Here is a 23,137-nt window from a genome sequence, read left to right as displayed (position 1 = left end):
AAGAGAAATTTAGGAGAAGAATACGAACATGTTCTTGCATGAGGCCCATTGTTCCAAGAGTCTTGGAAGAAATCTCAAATCAGTTCATCTTACCAATGACTTTGACATTGATGGTTCCGGAGCATGTTCCCAGGCTGTTCTCCAGAGTGATGGTGTAGACACCAGCATCAGCGTGTTTGCACTTCAGCAGCTCCAGGTGAGCACTGTTCATCTCTACTGTCATGGAGAGCCTGTCATCAGCTTTACACTCCACAGAGTCTTTCAGCCAAACCATCTTTGGAGTTGGAATGGCCCTGTAGGGGATGTTCAGGTGCAATTTCTCCCCCTCAACTACAATTACATCTTGTGCCTCTAGATCCATAGTTGGGGCACCTACAGACCAGAAAAAAAATTACTGTGAAATCCTTATTTTATTAATATGTTACTAGAATTTAGTCTGTGCTTACAGTCGGGATCCTTGGTTGAGACCTTGTCAGAGATCTCAGAGGGATCACTGACTCCAATTGAGTTGATGGCACGAACCCTAATGACATATTTTTTCTCTGGTTTGATTCCATCATCGATCCTGAACTTCAGCTCTTTAATGGGCCTGTTGTTGACCCTGAGCCACTTCAGCTCTGGGCGAGCCTCTGCCACCTCAACGTGATAGCCAGTTATTGGACTGCCGCCATCTTTTGCTGGGGGTTTCCAAGTGACGTTGATGTGTTCTCTGCTGGCGTCCACAATGGTTACTTCCAGAGGAGGAGATGGAGGACCTGGAGAAAAGAGGATGGAAGTTTCAGAACTCAACTTGTGTTTGTCACAGAAAACTGGTKGGATTAGATTTGAACATCTGCATTTAATAATACTGAAATAAATAAGTGCAAGTGTCAACAAATGTCTCAGGGCACTGTACAAAAAACAATCCTTCTAAAGAAGCCAGCAGATTGTAAATTCTGTATATTTTCTCATAAACACTTTAGTTTCTTACTGGTTGGATCCTCAATGGTGAGAATCACTGTGGGTTCACTTGGGTCTCCAATTCCAGCCTCATTCTCAGCTCTAACCTGGAACTGCACCTCTGATCCTTCATCAACATCAGTCACCTTGAACTGGGTCTGTTTGTCTGGAGTCTTGCAACATTTCAGCCAACGAGTTCCAACCTTTTCCTTCTTTTCAATCACATACCTGTGAAGAAAAGGCTTAGTCTTGTTCAATAGTTCAGTAACTTTATAAAACCAACCAAAGTTTTTGTGTCTACTGTTTGAGTATAACAATACTAAACAAGCTCCATCAGCCCCAGGCAGAAAATCGTCAGTTAAGTCAATAATTTTCTACATGGTCTCATAACAGTTTGATTTCCCTTACTTAGTTATGGGTCTTCCACCGTCGCTATTGGGGGGTTCCCATTTCAGCTCCACATGTCTCTTAGAGACCTCCACCACTGTTAGGGCGTAAGGGGGTCCGGGAGTTGCTGTAAATACAACACACATTAACATTCCCTTCAACAGTTTAAAAATGTACCCTGATGATTTACATGTAATGAGTATAAAAAAGAAGAATGATCCAGAGTAAAGGATGTAGGTAGAATAAAGTTTTTGGTAAAATGGAATCATTGTAAACCGTCACTTGGGGAGCAGGAAGTAACTTTGGATTTGAAATAAAACAGTCAAGAAAATAAATATTCTGTCTTCCTGTGAACTTACTAAATGTGTCCTTAGCGAGYACTGCATCCTCCAGCTCACAGAATTCACCCATCCCAACAGCGTTCTCAGCAGCAACACGGAACACGTACAAAGACCCTTCGTTCAGAGGAGTCACTGTGTACTTCAGCTCCTTGATGGTGGTGTCGACGGCCTGCCAGGCCTTCCGCCTCACATCCCTCTTCTCCACCACATAGTTGGTAATAGGTGAGCCTCCGTCACTGCTAGGAGCCTGCCATTTCAGTTCAGCATTGATCTTGGTGATGTTGGTCACCTCCAGCCACTGAGGGGCAGATGGGGGGACTGGAAGGTAAAATCAGACTGTTAGGAATTCTTTTTCCAAAGAGGGTCCAGTGCCAMCTAGTTTTCTGTGCTGGACTTACAGAGCCTCTCCTTGCAGACCACAGGGTCGCTGGGTTCGCTGGGTTCACTCTCGCCGGCTTTGTTGACAGCTTTGACCCTGAATGAGTACTCCTGCTTCTCCAACAGACCCTGCAGTTGGTGCTCTGTCTGAGGAACATCCTCTGCAATCTGGATCCATTCTTCACTTCCGCTTTTCTGGAACTCGATGATGTAGCCTTCGATCTTTGCTCCACCATCATGCTCTGGACGTGTCCATGCTAACACAGCTGAGGTCTTGGCAACTTCCCTGACAACAGGTTTACCAGGTGCCCATGGGGGATCTGACAGAGAACTCCATGTTATTAAAAYATTACGCAGCATATTACTGTCCTGATATATTTTTCAAGTAAAATTTTGATCTTACTACAAGTATCATTAGAAACTTAATAGACTKTATGGTACTGATGGACTTGGGACATACCAATGGGATCTTTAATGAGGACAGGATCTGTCTCTGCACTTGGTTGTCCAGGTCCAGCCAGATTTTCAGCCAGAACACGGAAGCGATACTTCTTCTTGGTGGTGAGTCCCTTTACTCTGCAGTCAGAGAGAAAAACTCATTTAAACAATGTTTCTCCAAATATGGGTGTATAAATGCATATCCAAAGAGAAATGAAAAGAAAAACAGGCTTCAAATCCAAAAGAGACAGAAGAAGCTAAAAGTAAAACTTTACTTTGACTTTACTTTGTTTTAGTCCTTAGGGGATGAACAGTATTCTTCTCAAGAAAGGGGCAGGGTATAAAGGTTTGAGAACCAGACAATTATGTTTATTCACCTGAAGTTTGTGTCTTTTATAGGCAGCTTGTTGCATCGAATCCACTTGTCACTCTCTGGATCAAACTTCTCAATCCAGTATCCTGTAATGGGGCTGCCACCGTCCTCGTCAGGCTCAAACCAGCTCAGAGTCACTGCATCCTTGGCAATATCAGAAGGAGTGATTCTGGTTGGAGGACCAGGAGGATCTGCAAGAGACAGAGTACTGTGATTTATGAAGAAATTCACTAGCGTTTGGTTGGTGTTTGAGTAATGGGCTGAAGGGTAGAACAACATACCAAAAGAGTACTTTGCGATGATGGGTGTGTGCTCTGTTGGTACACCGATACCATACTGGTTCTCAGCACTGACTCTAAAGACATACTCCTTCAGAGCCAAGAGCTTGCATGCCTTGAAGGTGGTGTGTTTCACTGTGGCTGACAGTTTGACCCACTCTTCTTTGTCAATCAGACGACACTCCAAAATGTAATTGGTGATGGGGGAGCCGCCATCATCCCTGGGAGGGTTCCAGGCTAGGACGCAGGACTCGTTGGTGATCTCAGAGATGTCAAAGGCAGCAGGAGGGCCTGGTTTATCTGCAGAACAACACAAAAGAGCCAGAAGTTGCATGTAAGCTGTATTTGGTTCAGAACCCAGAACCCAGTGTAAAACAGAATCAAGCAAGCTGTGTGGTGCTTGATACTTTGATAGCTGAGCTTTAAATATTGTACCGAGGATGTTGACATCGATGGTTGCGGTGGCGCGACCGCACAGGTTGACAGCTTCAATGATGTAAGTTGCAGTGTCCTCTCTGGTGGTGTTGCTTATGGAAACTTTGGAGTGTCCTGGCTGGGTGTCGATKGTGATGCGGTCATCGGCTCTCAAGACCAAGTCGGCCTTGGTCCATTTGACCCGAGGATCAGGTTGTCCTTTGACGTCTGCAGGAAGCTCGATCTTGGTCCCTGCTCTGGCTGTCAGACCAGCCAGCAACTTCACGTCCAGCTGGATCTCTGGAGGTTCTGTTAAAATAAAAAAAGATAGTCACATTCTACAATGAACTTCTCCACCTTCCTGATGGTTTTTCCTTTGCTTCTTATCTAGTCAGGAAAATCTCTTCCTTTTTTCCTTCATGAAGCTAAAATCTAGAAGAAAATGCTTTGAGCTTATGAACTGTAGGTGAAGAAAACACTGCATGACATCACTCTGATTAGCAGCATCCTGTCAGGATGAGCTCAGACCAGCACACCTCTTGCRTCCACAGCCTGGATCTCATCAGTGGCCCTGCAGGGTCTACTGGCCCCCAACTTGTTCAAGGCTCTGACTCTGTAGGCATACCACTGGCCTTCGATCAGGCCAGTCACCTGGAACCTGTGACACAAAGAACAATGATGTCCACCTGAGCCAGAATGCAGACAGGGGTGATGTAACTGAACACAAAGACTTCAGTCTTACTTGAGCTCAGGAATGGGGTCACTGCAGGGCTCCCACTTATCGGTGCCACGCTGACACTTGTCCACCACGTAGCCTTTGACTGGGGTTCCACCATCATAGTTTGGAGGTTCCCAGGAAAGGAAGATGCTCTTTCCACTCTTATCACGCCACTTCAGGTTTTCAGGAGGATCRGGAACAGCTTGAAATAAATCAAAACAAAGATCAGATTAAACAAAATCTGATTAAAGTTTAGACTTTTCAGAATGAAACTTTGTTTTCAGGACTGATCTAAAATGTTCCTCCACTCTCCATATGATGTTAATAAACACTCACTGGCAGGTGAGGACACATTGACGGGCTCATCAATGTATGCTGGTTCTCCAGGTCCACACTTGTTGCAGGCGATAACACTGAACAGATATTCTTTTCCCTCAATCACATCCGTCACCGTGTGTTCCAGGTCCATAACATAAGTAGCCACCTGAACAAAGCATCCGCACACTCAGGAAGTCAGCAAAATGTTACAGATTCTGTGGATCTTTAGTGTGAGAAGAGTTCTAAAAAGGCCCAACTCATCCCAGTTTCCCACTGCTGATCCATTTACCTAACTGGTAAGAAATCTGTTGACATMTTTTATTTCTTTCCCTCAAATGAAACCCAAACTTTTTGCTTTCATTCCACAGCATTTTCTGACAAACATAAGAACACAATCAGACTAATTGTAGATTTCCTAAACATTGCAGTCAGGTACATCTATGTTTTCAGGTCAAACATTTGTAAAATCTTAAATTATTTCAGAAAATGTGTCTCAGATCTACTGTACCTTGGCCCAGGTCTTACGAGAAACTTCTCTCTTTTCAATCTGATAGTGGGTGACTGGACTTCCTCCGTCGTGCTCTGGAGGCTCCCACATCAGGTGGACATGGTGACGGGTCACCTCRGCCACCTTGAAGTCTTTGGGAGAACTGGGGCATGCTGGGAAAAKGAAACCAAAGAGGATGAGCTTTTAAAAACAGGTTTCTTAAACAGTTTGCACTAGTTTCATGAATCCAKMTTAGAAACCATTCCTACCAATGACGTTGACTTCGATGTCTCCAGAGATGGACGAGACATCATTCTCCAGCTGCAGGCTGTACGTGCCTTTGTCTGGACGGACACTTGGTGAGATGGTCAGCTCTGTAAATGTGGGCTTTGTCACCATGGAGACACGCTCATCTGCTGTGGTCAGCTCTTTCTCCCCAAACGTCCACTTAGCAGTGGGAGTTGGGTGTCCTGTGATAGGGACTCTAATGATGAGAGGCTGAGGGACGATCACTTCCAGGCCATTCCTGAAGCCACTCAGGTCAAAGGTAGGACCGACTGCAGGAAGAAAAGAAGTTTCCAGGTTATTGAGCAGATTTTTACAGTACACCATGTGAGAATTAGCTCATAAAGCTTAAGTCAGCCTTGATTCCATTGGTTTTCTCACCATGTGGGTCATCAGCAAGCAGGGGTCCAAGATGCTCGGCTGGATCTGAAACCCCAGCAGCGTTTTCAGCACAAACTCTGTACAGGTACTTCTGACCAGGCTTCAGTCCAGAAACCTGAAGAGACAAACAGGAGTCAATGAACACTCAGCTAGATAATGATCAGTGAGACAAACAAGAGAACCAGTAGAATTCTGATGGACATCATGACTGTCTAGGAACTTTGTACCCGATAGAAGAGGTCTGGACACAGTCTGGCGTTGCAGCGCAGCCACTTATCAGAGCCTTCTTCACATTTCTCAATGATGTAACCAGTGATCATGCTCCCACCATTGCTTGTGGGGGTTTCCCAGGTCAGGGTGACGGCTGTCTGGATTTGGTCACTGTAGTTCAGATTCAGAGGTGGACTTGGCCTCTCTGCAGGGGCAGCACAATAGAGTTCTCAGTGTTTTATTTCCTGACAAAAGCTGCTCACTGCTCTGTGCATGCTCAGGATGGGGAACTGACTCAAACAGAATCAAACAGTTCATTGGAAACCTGGTTTAACTTGTTCACTCTTTGGTGAACTGTTCCTGGCTTATTTTGTGAATTAGCTCATGATGAAACCATCAAGGTGCTGTTTTTCACTCACCGATAGGATCCATGATCTTGACTGGGTTGGTGGCAGCACTGGGCCTTCCGATGCCTGCCTTGTTCTCAGCTCGAACCCTGAAGATGTACTCCTTGTGTTCCACCACATCGTTCAGAGTAGCCGAGCGGTCAGCGGCCCCACACACCAGGGCTGCCTCCCACTTCACAGAAGTTCTGTCACGAAGCTCAATCACATAAGCAGTGATTTCAGAGCCGCCATCAAATTTGGGAGGCTCCCAGGTGACTGTGGCTCCAAACCTGTTCACCCCACCCACTGCAACATTTTCTGGAGCATCTGGAACATCTAAAGATTGACAACAAACACAAGACTTATGGTTATGAACATTTAAACATGGAGATGATTTGTTAAGCCRGGCTGTAAAGGTTTACTTACCGAACTTGTTCTTGGCCTGAACGGCGTCTTCAGTGGCAACAGTGGGTCCACTGCCAACTCTGTTCCGAGCACAGACTCTGAACAGATATAGAGAATCCTTCTGGAGTCCGCTGACACAGTACTCTGGAGTATCAGCACGGTCTGTAGCCAGAGTCCAGGTCTTACGCTTTACATCACGGCGTTCCACAATGTAAGCAACAATCTTGCTGCCTCCATCGCTCTCAGGCTCTTCCCAGGCTAAGCTGACTTCACCATCTGAGGTGTCAACCACTCTCAGGTTCTTTATGGGTCCAGGGACATCTGAAAACCACAAATAGGACACTGAGCACTTTATCTGTCTATCAGCAGTGATCCAGTCATCTTTCCTCCTCAGACTCACCAATGACGTCCAGTTTGATGAATGCCTCCCCCTCACCATGCTTGTTTTTGATTACCACTCGATACCGACCCTGGTCCTCCTTGATGGGGCTCTTCAGACGATACTCCGTCTTGTCCACTGAAGTGTCAATGTTCTGGACTGGAAGACTTTGGCCCTCAAAGAACCACTCAGCATCAGCCCGAGGATAGGCATCGTAAGGCACAATCATTACAAAAGGTTTTCCAGAATCGGTCACCAGATTCTGGTCAGTGGTTTTTATCTTTGGAAGGGCTGCGGAGAGAAATTCAATACGTTCGTTTGAATTTTGCATCATTTGTCCAACCATCATTGAGTGAGCTGAGTTACTGATGAATCCCTGACTGTGAGAAAACCCACTTGTCACAACTCTACTGGCCAGCAGGTTAATACTATTAAATTAGAAACCTGCAGCTCCACCGATATCTACAAGCTGGATTTGAGAGGTTTTTATTAGCCTTTTCTGCAAGAAAATTCCAGTGTTTGGCTGATAAGAATGTCTCTACTGAAAGCTTTCAGTCCTGTTAAAGGTACAGGTTGTCAGATCATTCTGAGCTGAGCTCCACAGGCCTGTGGTTTGACATGTGTGGACAGAAACTGTGGCTTTTGTTAATTACCTCCTCTATTTACTCCTGCTTGTCTTTCATTAGTTTATCATATACAGGTACCAGAGAGGGAGTTTGTTCACTGTTAAGGTCAATAAATTGGTAAAATCTTCTCAKGTGTGCTTTTGGAGACATTACAGAGTTTGTCACAAAGAAGAAGTAAAGTTAAAAATAAATAATGTTCTCTCATCTCATCTTTTAGATTTCTGGAGTTTTTCATTTAATAAGAAATATTTCAGCAGAACTGACTCACCTGCCAGCTCCAGCTTGGCTCGAGCATCTTTGTCTTTGGCTACAATCCGGTACTCTCCCTGGTCTCTGGGTCTGATCTCACAGACCTGCAGTCTGTGGATTTTGCCCTCACTGATCATCTGGTACTTGTCTCCCTGGACAATAATCATGTTGTTCCTCATCCACTTCACCTCCACCCGGTCCTTGTTCAGCTCCACCTCGAACACCACGTCAGAGCCTGGAGGTTCAAACATGTCCTGTGGCGGTCGGACGATCTCCACCGGCGTCTCTGCAKGACACAAGTGCAGACACTATGAATATTTCAAATGGGAACAACTGAGCTTGCTAGAAAGGAATCAGAAATGAGTTGACCTTCAACAAAGAGCCTGGCTCTGGTCCTCCTCTCGTCCACACCACAGGCGTATTCACATTCATCATCAGGTCTGCACACCTTGATGATTAAACTGCATGTCTTGCCTTCCTTTTCCATGTGATATCTRCAGAAACACCACATGAAAGCTTTGTCAGAGTCTGCTTCTTTCAAAGTGTCAGATACTGTTGACTGATGTTCTCTTTCTGAATTAATAATTAAACTAAAACAACCACGTGTGGCTGTCTGTAAGTGCATTTCAACATGAACAACAAGAGTTGTTTTAAACGTGGAGTAGATTGCTTCCAGACTGAGGATGCTCCTCTGCTTGATTTCTAATCAAACAGCATACCTGGGTCCTTCTCTGATCTCCCGTCCATTCCTGTACCACTTGACCACAGCCTTCTCTTTGGTCAGCTTACAGGTGAACTCTGCGTCTTCAAACTCAGTGATGGTCTGGTCTTTGAGYTGTGCTGTAAAGTCTGTAGGCGCCTCACTGATGATCAGCTCAGCAGCACACTTGTCGTCTCCGACCACAGCTGTGTACTCGCCCTCGTCATCCATGACGCAGTCCTTGATGGTCAGGGTGTGTTTGAGACCATCAGCTCTGTACACAAGGCGTTTGCTGAGTGTGATTTCCTGGCCAGCCTTCATCCACTGCACGGTAACCCCAGGCCGGTTCACCTTACAAACAAAGCTAATGGTCTTCTTCTCCTGAGTCTCAATGTCCTCAATGGGCTCTAAGAACTTCAGCTTCTCTTCTGTGGAGTCACAAGARGTGTACAGAATCAGTCTTCCATGAAACCCCCSAGTGGCAGAATCTACATGCACTTAGTTTACCTGTGACTTTAGCACTAGCACTGCACTTTGCGTGTTCTCCTCTGTGATTGCTCAGAGAGACGGTGTAGGTGGCCTCATCGGCCTTCTGAGCATCTTTGATCCTCAGAGAGAAGACATTATCTCTCTGAGCCATCATGTACTTGCTGGTTTCAAAGATGGTCTCTTCGTTCTTCAGCCACTTAGCCTTGGCTCCCTCTGTGTTGGTCTCACAGTTGAACACAATTTCACTTCCTTCCTTCACCACCGTGTCTTTGATTGGAGTGAAGATCCTCAGTTTTTCTGTAGTAAAAGAACAGGCCTGTTAGCACCAGCCCTGACAGATCACCCTAACCTTCAACAAGCTGCTGAGAAGAAAAGAAACACCTCACCGATCACACAGAGTTCAGCTGAGGCCTTAACGCTGCCGATGTGGGCCACATAGCCRCCCTCATCCTTCAGGTCACAGCTTTTCACAATAAGAGCCCTTCTCTTTCCTTCACTGATGATGATGTATTTCTCTCCATCTTCAATTTCTGTGTCACCTCTGAACCATTTCACCTCATAGGTGTCTTTGGAGACAGAGCAGGCAAACTCAGCCTTCTCACCCTCCACCACCTCCTGGTTCTGAGGGCGGGAGATGAACTCTGCTGCCAGTTCTGAAAAGAACAAGYAGAAGGAAGAGACAGTACAGTCAAAGTCAAAATCCTTTAAGTGGTTAATGATCTCTTTTCTTTGTGTATTTACCRTTAATTTTAAGTGTGGCAGAAGTCCGGACTGTGGGACTCAGCCTGCAGTTGTACTCCCCAGCGTCTGCCATCCTCAGGTCCTTAATGATCAAGATTCTCTTGCGTCCATCCATGATCTGATCGTAGCGGCCACCCTCTGGCAGCTCCTCGTCCCCTTTGTACCAAGTGACCTCAGCATTAGCCTTGGAGACCTCACAGACCATCTTCACACTGTCTGTTTCTGTTCCCTCCACGTTGGACAAGTTCTTGGTGAACGTAGCTGCTTCCTCTGAGGACAATCAGGACACAAGCATCAGCTTCAGAAATCCATGTTGGTGTACATTTTTACTTGTCTTTCACTGGGTTTAAGTAAAACTTGGAGATTTCACAGTAATCTCAGCTGGAAATGTTTGATTGTATTTATGATTTGAAGAAAGATCTAACACTTGGTGTTTATATCCTYGACCTTATGGTACTTCTGATGAGTAATGCTCCTCACCAATGACAGTGAGCATCCCGGAGGTCTTGGAGGTTCTTGCGTCACATTCGTACTCAGCCTCATCATCAAACACAGACTTGTGGATAATGAGAATTCTCTGCACTCCTTTAGCAATGATCTCATATTTCTTTCCTTTCCTGATCTCACTGCCATCCTTGAACCAGCGAACCTTAAACAACAACATCAGGGTTATTCCAAAACCTCACAGAAGTGACGGTTGACCATAGAATATATCTAACTAGTCTTCAGAATGGCTGAGTGTACTTGAGGACAGGTGTTTTGTGGTCTCACCTTGGCAGACTCGCGGGAAACTTCACATTCAAACCTGGCAGATTCCTTCTCTCTGACCTCCACATCTTGAAGAGGCTTTGTAAACTCCACATAAGGGGCTATGGAAGAACGATGACACAACAGTTCATTTCTTCAGTTCTTACAATACAAGCACTTTTTAACATCAGCGTACTGCTGCTCCTTTACTCTAACCATCAGCTGAAGTGAACAAACATCCTTACGTGTGACTTCCAGGAAGCATGACGTCTTGAACTCTTTGGCATCACACGTGTACATTTTGGCATCATCTGGTGAGCAGTCGTGGATGAGCAGCGCCCTCTTGCGTCCRTCAGCGATCATGTCGTACTTCTTGGTCTTTCTGAGCTCCTGTCCTTCTCTGAACCAGTGAACATCAGCATTCTCTCTGGAAACTTCACATTCCAGTGTGGCAGTGGCCTCCTCCTCCACAGTCTGGTCCTCCAGAGGTTTGGTGAACTCCACTGGTGGCTCTGAACACAAACGTATGAGTTGGTACCAAACAGTTGCTGTGTTCCCTGCTCCCCTCATCTGTGAGTGCTTTACCTCTGACAATGAGCTGAGCTGAAGTCTGGAAGTCTGCGGCGGTCAGTTTGACCTCCCCGGCCTCCGTCAGCTTAACGTCTCGAATGGTCAGAGTGTGAATTCTACCGGCCACTCGAGTTTTCACCTGCAGGGACACAAAAACATTTACTCCCCGATCTTAGTTTGTTTGTCTTTTACAGACAACATCTGAACTCGACTTGCTTTTATTATATTTTAAATTATTGGTTTTGGTTTTGCCCCTCAGAACTGATCCTGTCAATAACAAGAACATTCTTTGGGTTTTGGACTGACCCGGTCGCTGGCCTCCATCTTCTCTCCTCCCAGGAACCACGCCACAGCGATGCCTTCGTATGAAAGCTCGCATTCAAATGTTGCCGTCTCTCCGGCTGTCACTGTCACATCTTTCAGGGGTTGCATCATCGTGATGGAGCGAGCTGAGGAAGAAGAGGAAATGTTATCCTGCAGTTTGTAACCTTCAGTTCTGATTTGCCTGAGGATCACTGCTCACTTTCTTCCTTTAATAATATTTAATAATATTTTTTAGAAAATTTTACTTAGACTTTATTAACAAGTTGAAACCTGAGTGTAGATGACTAAATGAAAATATGTAAAAAYTTTTCAAAATATATTTCAGTGAGAGGAACCAATGAGAAACAAGAAATAGTGGTCTGACCTTTGACCCTGAGCTGAGCGTTAGATTTGGCGTTGGCGGCTGAGAAGTCGACGGGTCCAGCCATGTCCATACGAACATTATAAAGAATTAGAACATGTTTGGTTCCTTCCTCTTTAATTTCAACATCCTGGATGACAAACAGATGCTGATTTAGTGTTTTTAGGTTTAAAATGATAAAAACAGAAAAACAGGAATGTTGTCAGAAACCCACAGCAGACTGGTGCAGAGCTTCTCCCTTCAGCTTCCAGTTTCCATGGACATCCTCCTCAGAGATCTCTGTCTCAAACTTGGCTGTCTCTGTCTCTGTCACCTCCACACTGTACAGAGGACGAACCACTTTGATGTCCCGCTCTGCAGGGAAAGCCAGCATTAATGTTAAAATCCAATAAACCCATCTTTWATCAAAGGTTAGTGACATTACAGAACCCATCGTTAAAGGTTAGGGAGGTTTCAGAAAACATCTCTACCTTCAATGTTCAGGTCTGCTGACGTTTTGTCTGAGCCACAGTCACAGGTGTAAGTTCCAATATTGGCCTTCTCTGCCTTCCGGACTGTCAGGATTCGCTTCTTTCCATCGGTGCTGATGGCAATGTTTTTGGAGGGAGTGATCTCCTTCCCATCCTTAAACCATTTCACATCAGCCACAGCTTTGCTGAGTTCACAGACCAGATTCACCTGGTCCTTCTCCACTGCAGTGTAGTTCTGCAGCTTGGTGGTGAAGTACAGGTCGCCCTCTGCAGGAACAACACAGTTTTAGCTTTCATCTCTGTTCCATTAAACCTGGTTTAATCTGACTCAGGATTACATTAAACCTGGTTTAATCTGACTCAGGATTACATTAAACCTGGTTTAATCTGACTCAGGATTACATTATCCTGGTTTAATCTGACTCAGGATTACATTATCCTGGCTTAATCTGACTCGTTCACATCTCTGTTCATTTGCTTTTCAGCAGGATAATTAAAGATTATTCAGGATTTCCAGTAACCTGGTCAATCTGACATTTTATTCAAGATCCGAATAATAAAAGTAAAGATCAAATCTTGGGACTGACCAATGACTGTAAGCATGGCGGTCATGTTCTTGTCCATGGCCTCCACTCGGATCATGGATGTGTCATCGATGGTGACCTCTTTGAAGGCCAGGGTGTGGATCTTTCCCTGATCTGTCATGTGAACCACTTTACTGGGATGAAGACGGACRTCATTTTTGTACCAAACCACTGTGATGTTGTCATGAGACAGTTCCACACTAAACTCTGCCGTTTCCCGCTCCTTCACTGTCACGTCCTTAATGGGTTTCACAAACTCCAGGCGAATTCCTGCCACAAGAACAAGACGTTAAGGAACTGGACCTTCAACAGGTCTGAATAGCAATAAGTCAGTTTGTTTAAAGAATGATATTTGGTAAGTTTCGAAYAAGTATCTGTCTTCCAGTTGCATTCAGCTGAAAATGAAACCTAAGGATTTTTCAAGTAGAACACCTTGAATGACAAGTTTGCCGGTTGTCCTCTTGTCCTCGGCCTCAAACATGTACTTGGCCTCGTCTTCATAGGCGGCCGAACGGATCAGCAGAACATACATTTTGCCCTCCTGTATCATCTCGTACTTGTCGTCGCTCATCAGCTCCTGGGAGCCTTTCAGCCAGCGGAAACTCTTGGGAGTTCTGGACACCTCGACCTCGAACCTGGCCTCGTCCTTCTCATACACCTGAACATCACTCAGAGGTGTGAGGAAGTTCAGAGGAAGTTCTGCAGGAAACAACAACCAAACACTGAAGACTTGCAAGAAATGCTTTAGGGTATTTTCCACAGACCCCCTGGTTCTCAGAGCATCATTTCGATACAGTGATATTTGCAGAAACAATCTTTGATCAAATGTTGGTGATGTTTTAGAAAGTCTTCAATCAAAGGTCTTAGAAGAGGTTTTAGAAACAGTCTTTATTCATCATTGAACCGGTTTGTCCAACATGTGGGAGTACAGATTATAAGGCTGAGTTCCTTTTTAACTCATCAGATTGAAGAAGTCTCTTAGAGGAGGTTCAAAACATTTTTCAACAAAGCATCAGTCCAGATGACCTACTTCACTTTTTTAGATTTGTCTGCTTGGAATATTAAGGTTCATCAGGACACCTGATGTATTTTCTTTCTCTCATAAATTAAGTTCTTATTTTGTAGATTTTACAGTTACAAAGAGTTTCCAGAAACTAAATCTCAGGGTTTTTGTAATCAATTTCAGGTTTTAACTTCAGTCAAAATTGAAATGTATAATTTCAGTTATAAACTGGATCTCAGTCAACTTTCTAAGTTCTATTGTGAATCAAGCAGTAGATGAGTGGATCAGGTGACTTGGCTTTACCTTTGACCTTCAGGTTGGCTGAACACCTGGCGTTGGCTGCAGCGTACGCCACCTCTCCAGTCATGGGGACTTTGCAGTTGTACAGGATCAGTGTGTGTTTGCCTCCCTCCTCGACGATGTCCACGTCCTGTCACAGGAGAACCATAGTTAACAGGATGCTGGGCTCATGTCACATTCACCACAACAAGAAAACATCCAGCTGTGATTCTTACAGATGAAGGACTGAGGACRTCTCCGTTCAGCTTCCACTGGCCATGCACGTCGTCCTCAGAGATCTCCACCTCGAAACGAGCCGTCTCTCCGTCGAAAAGCTCCACGCCATAAATCGGCCTTACGACCTTCACATCACGTGCTGTGGGTTTAGAAATCCACAGAAACAGTTAGAGAAAGACCCTTACTGCTCTGAGAACATGGAGGTGTTCTTCCTGTTTCTGAATTTCATCTTTGGGTTTGGATTCTGGAATATTTTTTAATTCTCTCCATAAATGAGAGCATCATTAGTTTCCTGTTAGGAATCGGCACACAGCTGGTTTTCAGTTACCTTCAATGTTGATGTTGGCCGAGGTTTTGTCCGTTCCACAGTCACATACGTATTTGCCTTGATCAGTGTGACCCACTCTCTTCAGAAGCAGAGACCTGCGAGTGCCCTCTGACCTCATGACAACCAACTTAGAGGCAATGATTTCCTTCTCGTCGTGATACCAAACGACTGGAACGTCTTTGCTCAGTTCACAGTCCAGCGTCACCTCGTCTTTCTCGGTGGCAGTGTAATCCTGCAGCTTCACAATAAAGATGGCGTCTCCCTCTGCAGGAGGACAGGTGGAATGTTCACATCACATGGTTTTATGTCTACAGACAGTTCAACCTCAAAGATGCACTGAACTTACCACTATAAGCTTTGTTTATCAGTGTTTTTAGAACGTTTACTTGCATTTTTTATTTCCATTAGAACAGATTACATGCATCATCAGTACAGAATCAGTAACGAGTTTTAAAGATCTTCTATATGATGTCTGATGAGCAGTAACAACCTAAACTAAGCCTAAAGAAAAATGGCGTGATAGAGAGCATGATGTTACCTATGACCGTCAGTTTGGCTGTTGAGGACACTCCTTTGGCCTCTGCCTTTATTTGACACGTATCATCTAGATTCAACGTCYTCATTTCTAGAGTGTGTTTCTTTCCTTCCACGTGTATGAGAACTGTTCGGCTCACGTGGAGTTTGACTTCRTTTCGGTACCAAACCACCGGCACGTTTTCATGAGTCAGCTCAATATCAAAGCGTACCGTGTTACCTGCTTTGATAGTTTGGTCCTGAAGCGGCTGCACAAATTTGAGCCTCATGCCTGGAACACAGCAGGTGAGTTCACACAGACAGGAGCGTTTGTTGCCATCCAACACTTCAACGCCACAAACATWACATATGTACACAGAGGAAACAGGAAGCAGTGCCATTCGGAGTCACACTTACCTTCCACCATCAGCTGAGCRGTGGATTTTTGGCCCAACACTTCAATGGTGTACTGAGCCTCATCATCAAACTCACAGCTGTTTATAATCAGCATGTGTTTCTTTCCATCATCCAATATTTCATATTTTGGGCTGGGGGTGATGATTTCCACTCCCCTGAACCACAGAACCTTTGACACTTCCTTAGTGATGGTGCATTCAAACTTAGCCTGTTTCTTTTCAGGCACAGAAACATCCTTCAGCGAGTCAACAAAGCCCATTTCGATTTCTGGGAGGTGTGAACATTTTAGCAGTTATTCACAAACCCAAACACACAGCTGACACTTTTCTTACCGTGTTTCTCCAGATGCAGAGGCTTTAGACACACAGACACACACAGGCAGACAGACACACACACACACATACAGACCATAGCAGGTGTGTGAGGCAGGCTCATACCTTTGACTGTCAGCATGGCGGTGGTGACGGCGTTTAGAGCTTGGTACGACACTTCACCTGCCTGATCCAACTGCACGTTTTTCAACGTGAGGAAACGTTTTCCACCTTCGGCTTTAATGTCACATGTCTGAAAGTCCAAACAAAGATCACTTGCTGCTGAATTTGTACTTATACAGACCTGCTGGACCTGTGTGAACCCTAAGCAAACCTACCGGAGATCTGGTCAACACCTGGCCTCTCAGTTTCCACTCGCCCACCACGTCATCCTCAGATATTTCTGTTTCAAATTTGGCTTCCTCCTTTTCAACCACCTCCACATTTGACAGTGGCTTCAGGATCTCAGCCTCACGCTCTGAAATAAACAACATGAGTACACATTTAAACCTCTGTCTGACCTGAAGTCAAACAACACTCAGTTGTGGATTTCTGTGAACACACCTCCCAGTGTGAGTTTGGCTGTGTATCTTCTGTCCTCCACCTCGATGGTGTAGTCTGACACGTCATCAGGCTGGCAGTTATTGATGGTGAGCGTCATGTCTTTTCCATCTTTGTTGATCTCGACCTTGTCAGAAGGCGTGAGCTCGTTTTCCCCTTTCAGCCACTTCCAGTTGGGCGTGTCTTTGAAGAGCTCACATTTGAACGAGGCTTTGGCCTTTGGTTTCACGTGTTGGTCCCTCAGAGGCTTCACCAGCCAGTCCTTGATGACTTCTGATGAAGGAAACAGTCATCCCCAAACAAACTGACATGATTACAGGTTCTGGAACTGCTTCTGAGCATGTCAGAACTGAAGGTCATATCTGTGTTGGATTGACCTGTATTCATCTACTGGATTCTAGTTTTTATGTAAATAATCTCTTTTCTACATGTTTCATAGTCTAATCTGGTGTTCCATAGGATTTGAGGTCTAGACCAGTTTTCTTCTTCTTTAATATCAACAGAAAATACAGTTGATGTCTTTTTGTTAGGCAGATGATACTGTCCAATACCATCTGGTKCAAGGTTAGTCTTTTATAAAGGAAATTACATTTCTATTTTAGAATTCAGAGGGTCAATATGTTTGGTTGTAAAACCTTAGAGGGTTACTGTCAAACTAAACATTTACTCCAGATGGGTTTCATTTGACCTTCAGATTTGATTCTTATCTCCCCATACCTGCTTCTGTTAATAAAGACTTGTTCATTCCCACTGTCACCAACGTTTCTGCTCAGGATGGGAGACCGAGATGACGATTCAACACAATCTGCTGCTTCCTTAGAGAGACAACTTACTAACTGGCATTTCAGTAAAGCTTGTGAGTGTTTTTGTGCCCTCAKATAGCCTTTGTTGTGAACTGGTGAGATAGAACTCAATTGAAGTGAATTAATAGAATATCACTAACAGCAGGAGCATGGTTAGATGTCATCTGAATGATTCCTGTCAGTGACTGTTCTGCTGCTGCTCAATGCTTACCGATCACTTTGACGTTGGTGGCAGTCTTGATGTCCTCCTGGCCCTCCACCTGACAGGAGTAGATGCCAGCGTCTTCCTCTGCGGCGTTCTGAAGGGTCACAGCGTGCTGCATACCGATGATGTTGATGGCTACTTTTCCAGCCTTGTTCTTCAGAATTTCTCCGTTCCTTCTCCAGACCACGTCTCTCTCTTTGTTCAGCTCACAGGTCAGGTACATGGGCTGACCCTTCATACATGTGGTTTCTGGTTCCAGTTCCTTCAACCACTTCACAGGCAGCTCTGTGAAGACACAACAATGAGTCTCATCATTCACACATTCAACACCTCAGTGTTTTCTTCAGACTGTTACTTTTTCTGGTTTACCTTCAACTATGAGCTTGGCGGTGCATGTGATCTCCTTGCCAGCGTTCTTWGCCACACAGGTGTATTCACCGGTGTCAGACAGCTGGACATCAATGATGTGCAGCTTACGGTCTTTGCCATCAGAAGTGAACTTGTGCTTGGGACCTTCTCGTAGATTACCACCATCCTTCATCCAGGAAGTGATGGCAGTGGAAGGCGAGACCTCACACTCAAACACAGCAGAAGATCCGATGGACTCGGCCTCCTGSARCACGATGTCCTGAATCTTCTTGGTGAACTTCAGGGGGACAGCTTTCAGTTTGAAGCCTGCAAACGGTTCCTCTGGAGGTGTTGGGCCTCTACCACCAGGTCTCAGGCCACGCCCCCTGCCACCATCACCTGGAGATGGAGTCTGTCTTGCTGCAGAATCAGACATGAAAACTGGTCCAGTTAGTTTCAGACAAGAGGCTGATAGAAGCAGCTTATAGTTTGTTGTTTCAGTGTAAACCATATGACACAAACTCATGGTTCAACATCAAATCTGCAACAAGTGAAGAGTTTCACTGGTAGAAGAAACCAGAAACCTTTAATAATAACAGAGACTGTTATTATGAGCAGGATTCAGAGACAAATTCAAAACATTCAGTTCTTTTCTAAACATGATCCATCAGGTTCTTAAGTTGTTGAACAAAATCATAAGGTTTTATTGTTCAGATTTGACAGATTTGGGTACAAACCACCTAAGAACAAAATACAGCCCKGTTTCTCATCAATACAAAACTTTTACAGATTAGAGGCATAAAACAAAATGTTAGGTGATTTTCACATCAAACAGCCAGTCAATAAATGACATTAATGGACTTAATCTCTTTGTAGAGAAAACCAATCAGGTTCCTCACCTCCAAATCCTCGACCTCTGCCTTTGGCTGCCTCTTCTGTTGGTTTTCCATCTGAACAAAGAACAGAAGAAGAGTTTTAAGCTTCTCTGTCKGACACAAATATTCTAATAGTTGCCAAGAAAAAAACAAGAAACTCTACATAACACTGTAAAATGAAGACAAAGTTGTCTGAAGAAAGACTGGCAGAGCACACTTTCACACAGTGGAAACAAAACGGAAACAAAATGGAATGAAGATCATTAGAAAGACACTTGATGGGACAACAAGGACCAATGGGAAGAGGTGAAGTCAAACGCAATGATGCTGGTAACAGAATGGAAAAACAGACGGATGGATAGATGGATGGATGGATGATAGATGGATGATGGATGGATGGATGATGGAAAGATGATAGATGGATGGATGGATGATGGATGGGTGGATGATTGATGGATGGATAATTGATGATGAATGGATGGATGGATGGATGGAGGATGGATGGATGGATGGATGATAGATGGATGGATGGATGGATAATTGATGATGGATGGATGGATGGATGGAGGATGGATGGATGATGATGGAGGATGGATGGATGGATGGATGATGATGGAGGATGGATGGATGGATGATGATGGATGATGGACAGTGCAACAACAGACAGGTGGATGTTTTGATGGAGTAATGAATGGGTGAACATGAAAACAGATTAATTGTTAGATGGATAGAAGAACAGATGAATGTATGAATGAACAGATCGACTGATGAATGGAGGAATGAATGGACAGACTGATTGTTGGATGGCCCAACGGATGAATGGATAGACAGAATAAAAGATGGATGGAGGAATGTAAGGGTTAGGCTCAGGAAAGTGGTAAACATCCAGATGAAGCCATGAAGAAATGGATGAAAGGATTAAAGATGGGATGAATCAGATGAGAGGACTCCAGACGGTTATCTGTCTCCAGCTCACCTCGTCTGGCACCAGGCATACCCGGAGTTTCCAGCGCCCCCATCACTTCTTCACTTTCCCAGTCCTCTGGGGGAACCAGTTCCCACCCCCAGGCCTCCTCCTCCTCCTCCTCGGCTTCCTCTCCCACCCTTTCTTCTTCAAACACCTCCTCCTCAGGCTGAGTTGTCACCCTCTTCATCTGTACAGCACCGGGGGAGATCTCCTTCCCCAGGGGTACTCGGCCTGTGCCAGAGACCTCCTCCACTGTAGGTTTCCTGGGAACCTGTTTGAGTGTCGAGGTTTCAGTGGAGGTTTTAAGTGAAACAGCTTTGGGAGGCTCTTTTACTTTTTCAGGACTTGGTTTCTTTTCAGTCTTCAGGATCTTTGGCTGGTCAATCTTTGGTGATGGGGTCTTTTTGAGCTCAACCTTCTTCAGCTGCTTGGTGGGCTTTTCGTCTCCTACCTTCTCCTTCCTGACTGTGGGTGAAGGAGTCTTTTCAACTTTCTGAAGCTCTTCCTTCTTTGTGTCTTTGGTTATTTTCCCTCCTGGAGGTTGGCTTGGTATCTTTGTGTCCACAGGAGGCTTCTTCTCTTTTTCTGGCTTGGTGACTTTAGGCTCTCCTTGTAGCTTCTCAGCTGCAGTATCTTTTGGTATTTGATCAATCTTTTTCTGTGGAGCTGTTTCCTGTTGGACTTTGCTGTCATCTAGAGTTGGGTCAGGACTTTTCTGGGTCACATCTGCATCTTCTCTGCTTTTTACTGCAACATCAGGCTGGTCTTTGTGCAGCACCTCCCCTCTTTGGAAAGGAGGACGTTCTGTCTCTGGTCTAGGCTGAACCTTGTCTTTAGTCTTTGGCTCAACTGCTTCTTGTTTTTGAGGTCTTTCAAAAGGTTTCAGTGTCACAATGTCTTGTTCTTCATCCTTCTTTGGTAATTTCTTTATTTTCTTCTTAGATAAATCTGGCTCTGGTTCTTTACCAGGTTGTTCTTTTATGGTTCTTTTCCATTTTGATTTGTCTTCTTCTGGTTCTTTTTCTTGTGGTTTGTCTACCTGGCTGAGTTCAGGAGCCGTTTCAGCTGCAGTAAAGACTTTTTCAGGTTTTCCAAGTCTTCTTACCTCTAGATCCTCTCTGTCTCGAAGCTTCTGAGCTGTCAGTTCAACATCATGATGCTTTGTCACCTCAGCTGTATGAGTTGTGATCTCTTTTTCAAGGACTTTGGGCTTAGATGGAACTGGTTTCAGTTTGATCTTCTGGGACTCTGGTTCTGGTTTCTCAGGTTTTTCAAACGGTTTTAGTTGGACAGACTCTTTTTGCAGATCTGCTTTTGGTAGTTGCGTTATTTTCTTCTTAACAACATTGGGAACTTCTGAATCTTCTTCAGTTTGTGATTTTAGGGTTCTTGTCCATCCTTTGCTCTCTGTTTTTTGTACAACTTTAACTATTTCAGTCTCCTCAATTTGTCCTAACTGAACAGTTTTTTCTTCTGCAGTGAAAATTCGTTCAGTTCTTCCTAGAGTTATTATCTCTCTGTCGTCTCTGTCATACAACCCACGAACTGATAGTTCTTCATCATGATGTCGTGTTACTTCTGTTACATGTGTTACGACTTGTTTCTCAGGCTCTGGAGGTTTCACTGGAACCTTCTTCAGCTTAACGACCTCTAATTCTGGTTCTGTCTCTTTGGGCCTTCTGGTGAGTTTACTCTTTAGTTTAGGTGACTCTGATGGTTTTCCCTCCTGAACTGGAATTTTATCTTTTGGCTTAAAAGATGGCACTGTGGTTGAAAGAGTAAATACATCTTTTATAAAATTCACAAACATGTAAGAAACATCCAGAGATTTGAATGTTTGACACTGAAGTCAGACACCACACAGACACAACAAGAAGAGGTTTTCTCAAAGACTGTGGCCAAATTATTTTAAAGGAACAAACTGGTGSAGATGTATTGTTGAAAAATCTACTTTTGATACCTTTAGTTGGTCCAGGAGCTGAAACTGGTTCCTTGTCTGCAAGAATTTAAATAAGATCATAGTAAGTATACAAATCATACAAAGACCTGGATTTCCTGAGACTTTAATCAGTTGTTTTGTTTTGGTGTAAGACATAAAATGTAAGCTGGGAAAACAATAGTGTTCTCGGGTGTTGGTCCTGTTTTTTCACTGTAAAAATGCATCAAAACTTGAAAAAAGAAAGCATTCATGTCATTTTGTGTCTGATAACAGGTGCCGTCAATACAGAAGCCGCAGACTGAATTAGAAAATAAAAAACACATGATAGATTAGACTTCGGGTCTAAACTTCTTTATGTAAAGATGAAGCCAACACATCACAAAAAACAGTCACAAACATCATGAAGAAGAATGAAAAAGTCGATGTTACCTGCAGGTGGAGAGCTTGTCTCATAGTCGGTGGGAGGTTCAGTCTTTACAGTGACTTCAGACGGTTCCTTCTCCTCAACTGCAACTGGAGCTACAAGAATGTAAACTGGATTAAAACACTAACAAAGATCTGTTCAACAAACAACAGCTGAACAAAACGCACAGTATTAAAGACTGACTGTTGTTAGGAGCCAACACAAGGACAACAAGGATAGAAATAAGGAAGGCAAACAGAAGATTCTACCTTCAACAGGAACAACTTTTTCTACTGCTGGCTTTTCTGATGGTGGAGATGGTTTCTTTTCCTCTGCAGGAGGCACTTTGGGAGTACAAGATATCAAACAAGCGAAAAAACACGAGAAGAAATGGAAGAAACAATACATTAAAACAAACAACAGAATAAAAAAACAAGTGAAGAAATCAGTAACAGAGATAGAAGACAGCTTTTAACACCATGTTAAAAAAACTACCTTCAGGAGGAGCAGCTCTGACTGAAGGAGCAGCAGGAGCTGATACCTTCGCTTCTGGTACTGATGCTTTCTTCTCCTCTGCAGGAAAATATTAAAGAAAACAAGATGCCAAGATGATGACCCGGACACCAGTGTGGTCACACACACCAACACACACACACACTGAGAAGACCGGACTGGACAGCAATTCAAAGGAAACCAAAAAAGAAAACCTAAAGAACCGGTGTTTACCCCCCCAAGAAACAAACACACAAACATACAGTCCACACCAACAGAAGTACCTGCAGGAGGAGCAGCTACAGCTGCAGGAACTGATGGCTTTGGTGTTGGCACYGATGCTTTCTTCTCCTCTGCAGGAAAGAATTTAAAATAATCAAGATCCCAAGAAGATGACCTGAACACTGAACACCAGCATGGTCAGAGATGTACACATACAGTGAGACACTGCAAGAACCCAGGTAAAACCCGAGGACTG

The 23,137-nt window shown here is 44.3% G+C and overlaps 1 protein-coding gene across 1 annotated transcript in view; it reads right to left on the bottom strand.

The window, feature by feature from the left end:
- Nucleotides 1-23,137, bottom strand: part of ttn.1 (titin, tandem duplicate 1) — a 136,491-nt gene that overhangs the window by 76,532 nt on the left and 36,822 nt on the right. The window contains exons 58-110 of the mRNA XM_014028495.1: nucleotides 22,944-23,012; nucleotides 22,663-22,740; nucleotides 22,437-22,511; nucleotides 22,194-22,283; nucleotides 21,786-21,821; nucleotides 19,835-21,589; nucleotides 18,883-18,933; nucleotides 18,005-18,403; nucleotides 17,642-17,920; nucleotides 16,631-16,900; nucleotides 16,405-16,544; nucleotides 16,193-16,319; nucleotides 15,756-16,022; nucleotides 15,364-15,630; nucleotides 14,826-15,089; nucleotides 14,497-14,636; nucleotides 14,285-14,411; nucleotides 13,411-13,677; nucleotides 12,982-13,248; nucleotides 12,395-12,661; nucleotides 12,139-12,278; nucleotides 11,928-12,054; nucleotides 11,546-11,688; nucleotides 11,255-11,378; nucleotides 10,915-11,181; nucleotides 10,694-10,791; nucleotides 10,403-10,571; nucleotides 9,923-10,192; nucleotides 9,568-9,834; nucleotides 9,200-9,478; nucleotides 8,712-9,120; nucleotides 8,362-8,486; nucleotides 8,012-8,278; nucleotides 7,139-7,408; nucleotides 6,760-7,059; nucleotides 6,367-6,669; nucleotides 5,965-6,152; nucleotides 5,738-5,852; nucleotides 5,341-5,628; nucleotides 5,093-5,244; nucleotides 4,603-4,750; nucleotides 4,291-4,468; nucleotides 4,085-4,206; nucleotides 3,570-3,857; nucleotides 3,138-3,434; nucleotides 2,861-3,047; nucleotides 2,506-2,621; nucleotides 2,066-2,365; nucleotides 1,686-1,985; nucleotides 1,348-1,453; nucleotides 971-1,167; nucleotides 447-755; nucleotides 94-372 (exon numbers count right to left, since the gene is read on the bottom strand). Coding sequence (XP_013883949.1) covers nucleotides 94-372; nucleotides 447-755; nucleotides 971-1,167; nucleotides 1,348-1,453; nucleotides 1,686-1,985; nucleotides 2,066-2,365; nucleotides 2,506-2,621; nucleotides 2,861-3,047; nucleotides 3,138-3,434; nucleotides 3,570-3,857; nucleotides 4,085-4,206; nucleotides 4,291-4,468; nucleotides 4,603-4,750; nucleotides 5,093-5,244; nucleotides 5,341-5,628; nucleotides 5,738-5,852; nucleotides 5,965-6,152; nucleotides 6,367-6,669; nucleotides 6,760-7,059; nucleotides 7,139-7,408; nucleotides 8,012-8,278; nucleotides 8,362-8,486; nucleotides 8,712-9,120; nucleotides 9,200-9,478; nucleotides 9,568-9,834; nucleotides 9,923-10,192; nucleotides 10,403-10,571; nucleotides 10,694-10,791; nucleotides 10,915-11,181; nucleotides 11,255-11,378; nucleotides 11,546-11,688; nucleotides 11,928-12,054; nucleotides 12,139-12,278; nucleotides 12,395-12,661; nucleotides 12,982-13,248; nucleotides 13,411-13,677; nucleotides 14,285-14,411; nucleotides 14,497-14,636; nucleotides 14,826-15,089; nucleotides 15,364-15,630; nucleotides 15,756-16,022; nucleotides 16,193-16,319; nucleotides 16,405-16,544; nucleotides 16,631-16,900; nucleotides 17,642-17,920; nucleotides 18,005-18,403; nucleotides 18,883-18,933; nucleotides 19,835-21,589; nucleotides 21,786-21,821; nucleotides 22,194-22,283; nucleotides 22,437-22,511; nucleotides 22,663-22,740; nucleotides 22,944-23,012 — 12,363 coding nt within the window. The remainder of the gene's footprint in view (nucleotides 1-93; nucleotides 373-446; nucleotides 756-970; nucleotides 1,168-1,347; nucleotides 1,454-1,685; nucleotides 1,986-2,065; nucleotides 2,366-2,505; nucleotides 2,622-2,860; nucleotides 3,048-3,137; nucleotides 3,435-3,569; nucleotides 3,858-4,084; nucleotides 4,207-4,290; nucleotides 4,469-4,602; nucleotides 4,751-5,092; nucleotides 5,245-5,340; nucleotides 5,629-5,737; nucleotides 5,853-5,964; nucleotides 6,153-6,366; nucleotides 6,670-6,759; nucleotides 7,060-7,138; nucleotides 7,409-8,011; nucleotides 8,279-8,361; nucleotides 8,487-8,711; nucleotides 9,121-9,199; nucleotides 9,479-9,567; nucleotides 9,835-9,922; nucleotides 10,193-10,402; nucleotides 10,572-10,693; nucleotides 10,792-10,914; nucleotides 11,182-11,254; nucleotides 11,379-11,545; nucleotides 11,689-11,927; nucleotides 12,055-12,138; nucleotides 12,279-12,394; nucleotides 12,662-12,981; nucleotides 13,249-13,410; nucleotides 13,678-14,284; nucleotides 14,412-14,496; nucleotides 14,637-14,825; nucleotides 15,090-15,363; nucleotides 15,631-15,755; nucleotides 16,023-16,192; nucleotides 16,320-16,404; nucleotides 16,545-16,630; nucleotides 16,901-17,641; nucleotides 17,921-18,004; nucleotides 18,404-18,882; nucleotides 18,934-19,834; nucleotides 21,590-21,785; nucleotides 21,822-22,193; nucleotides 22,284-22,436; nucleotides 22,512-22,662; nucleotides 22,741-22,943; nucleotides 23,013-23,137) is intronic.

Source organism: Austrofundulus limnaeus, unplaced genomic scaffold (assembly GCF_001266775.1).
Source record: "Austrofundulus limnaeus strain Quisiro unplaced genomic scaffold, Austrofundulus_limnaeus-1.0 Scaffold770, whole genome shotgun sequence".
In the NCBI taxonomy this organism is placed as follows: domain Eukaryota; kingdom Metazoa; phylum Chordata; class Actinopteri; order Cyprinodontiformes; family Rivulidae; genus Austrofundulus; species Austrofundulus limnaeus.
Note: the sequence above shows the minus strand (reverse complement) of the source record. Positions and strands in the feature narration are given on the sequence as shown.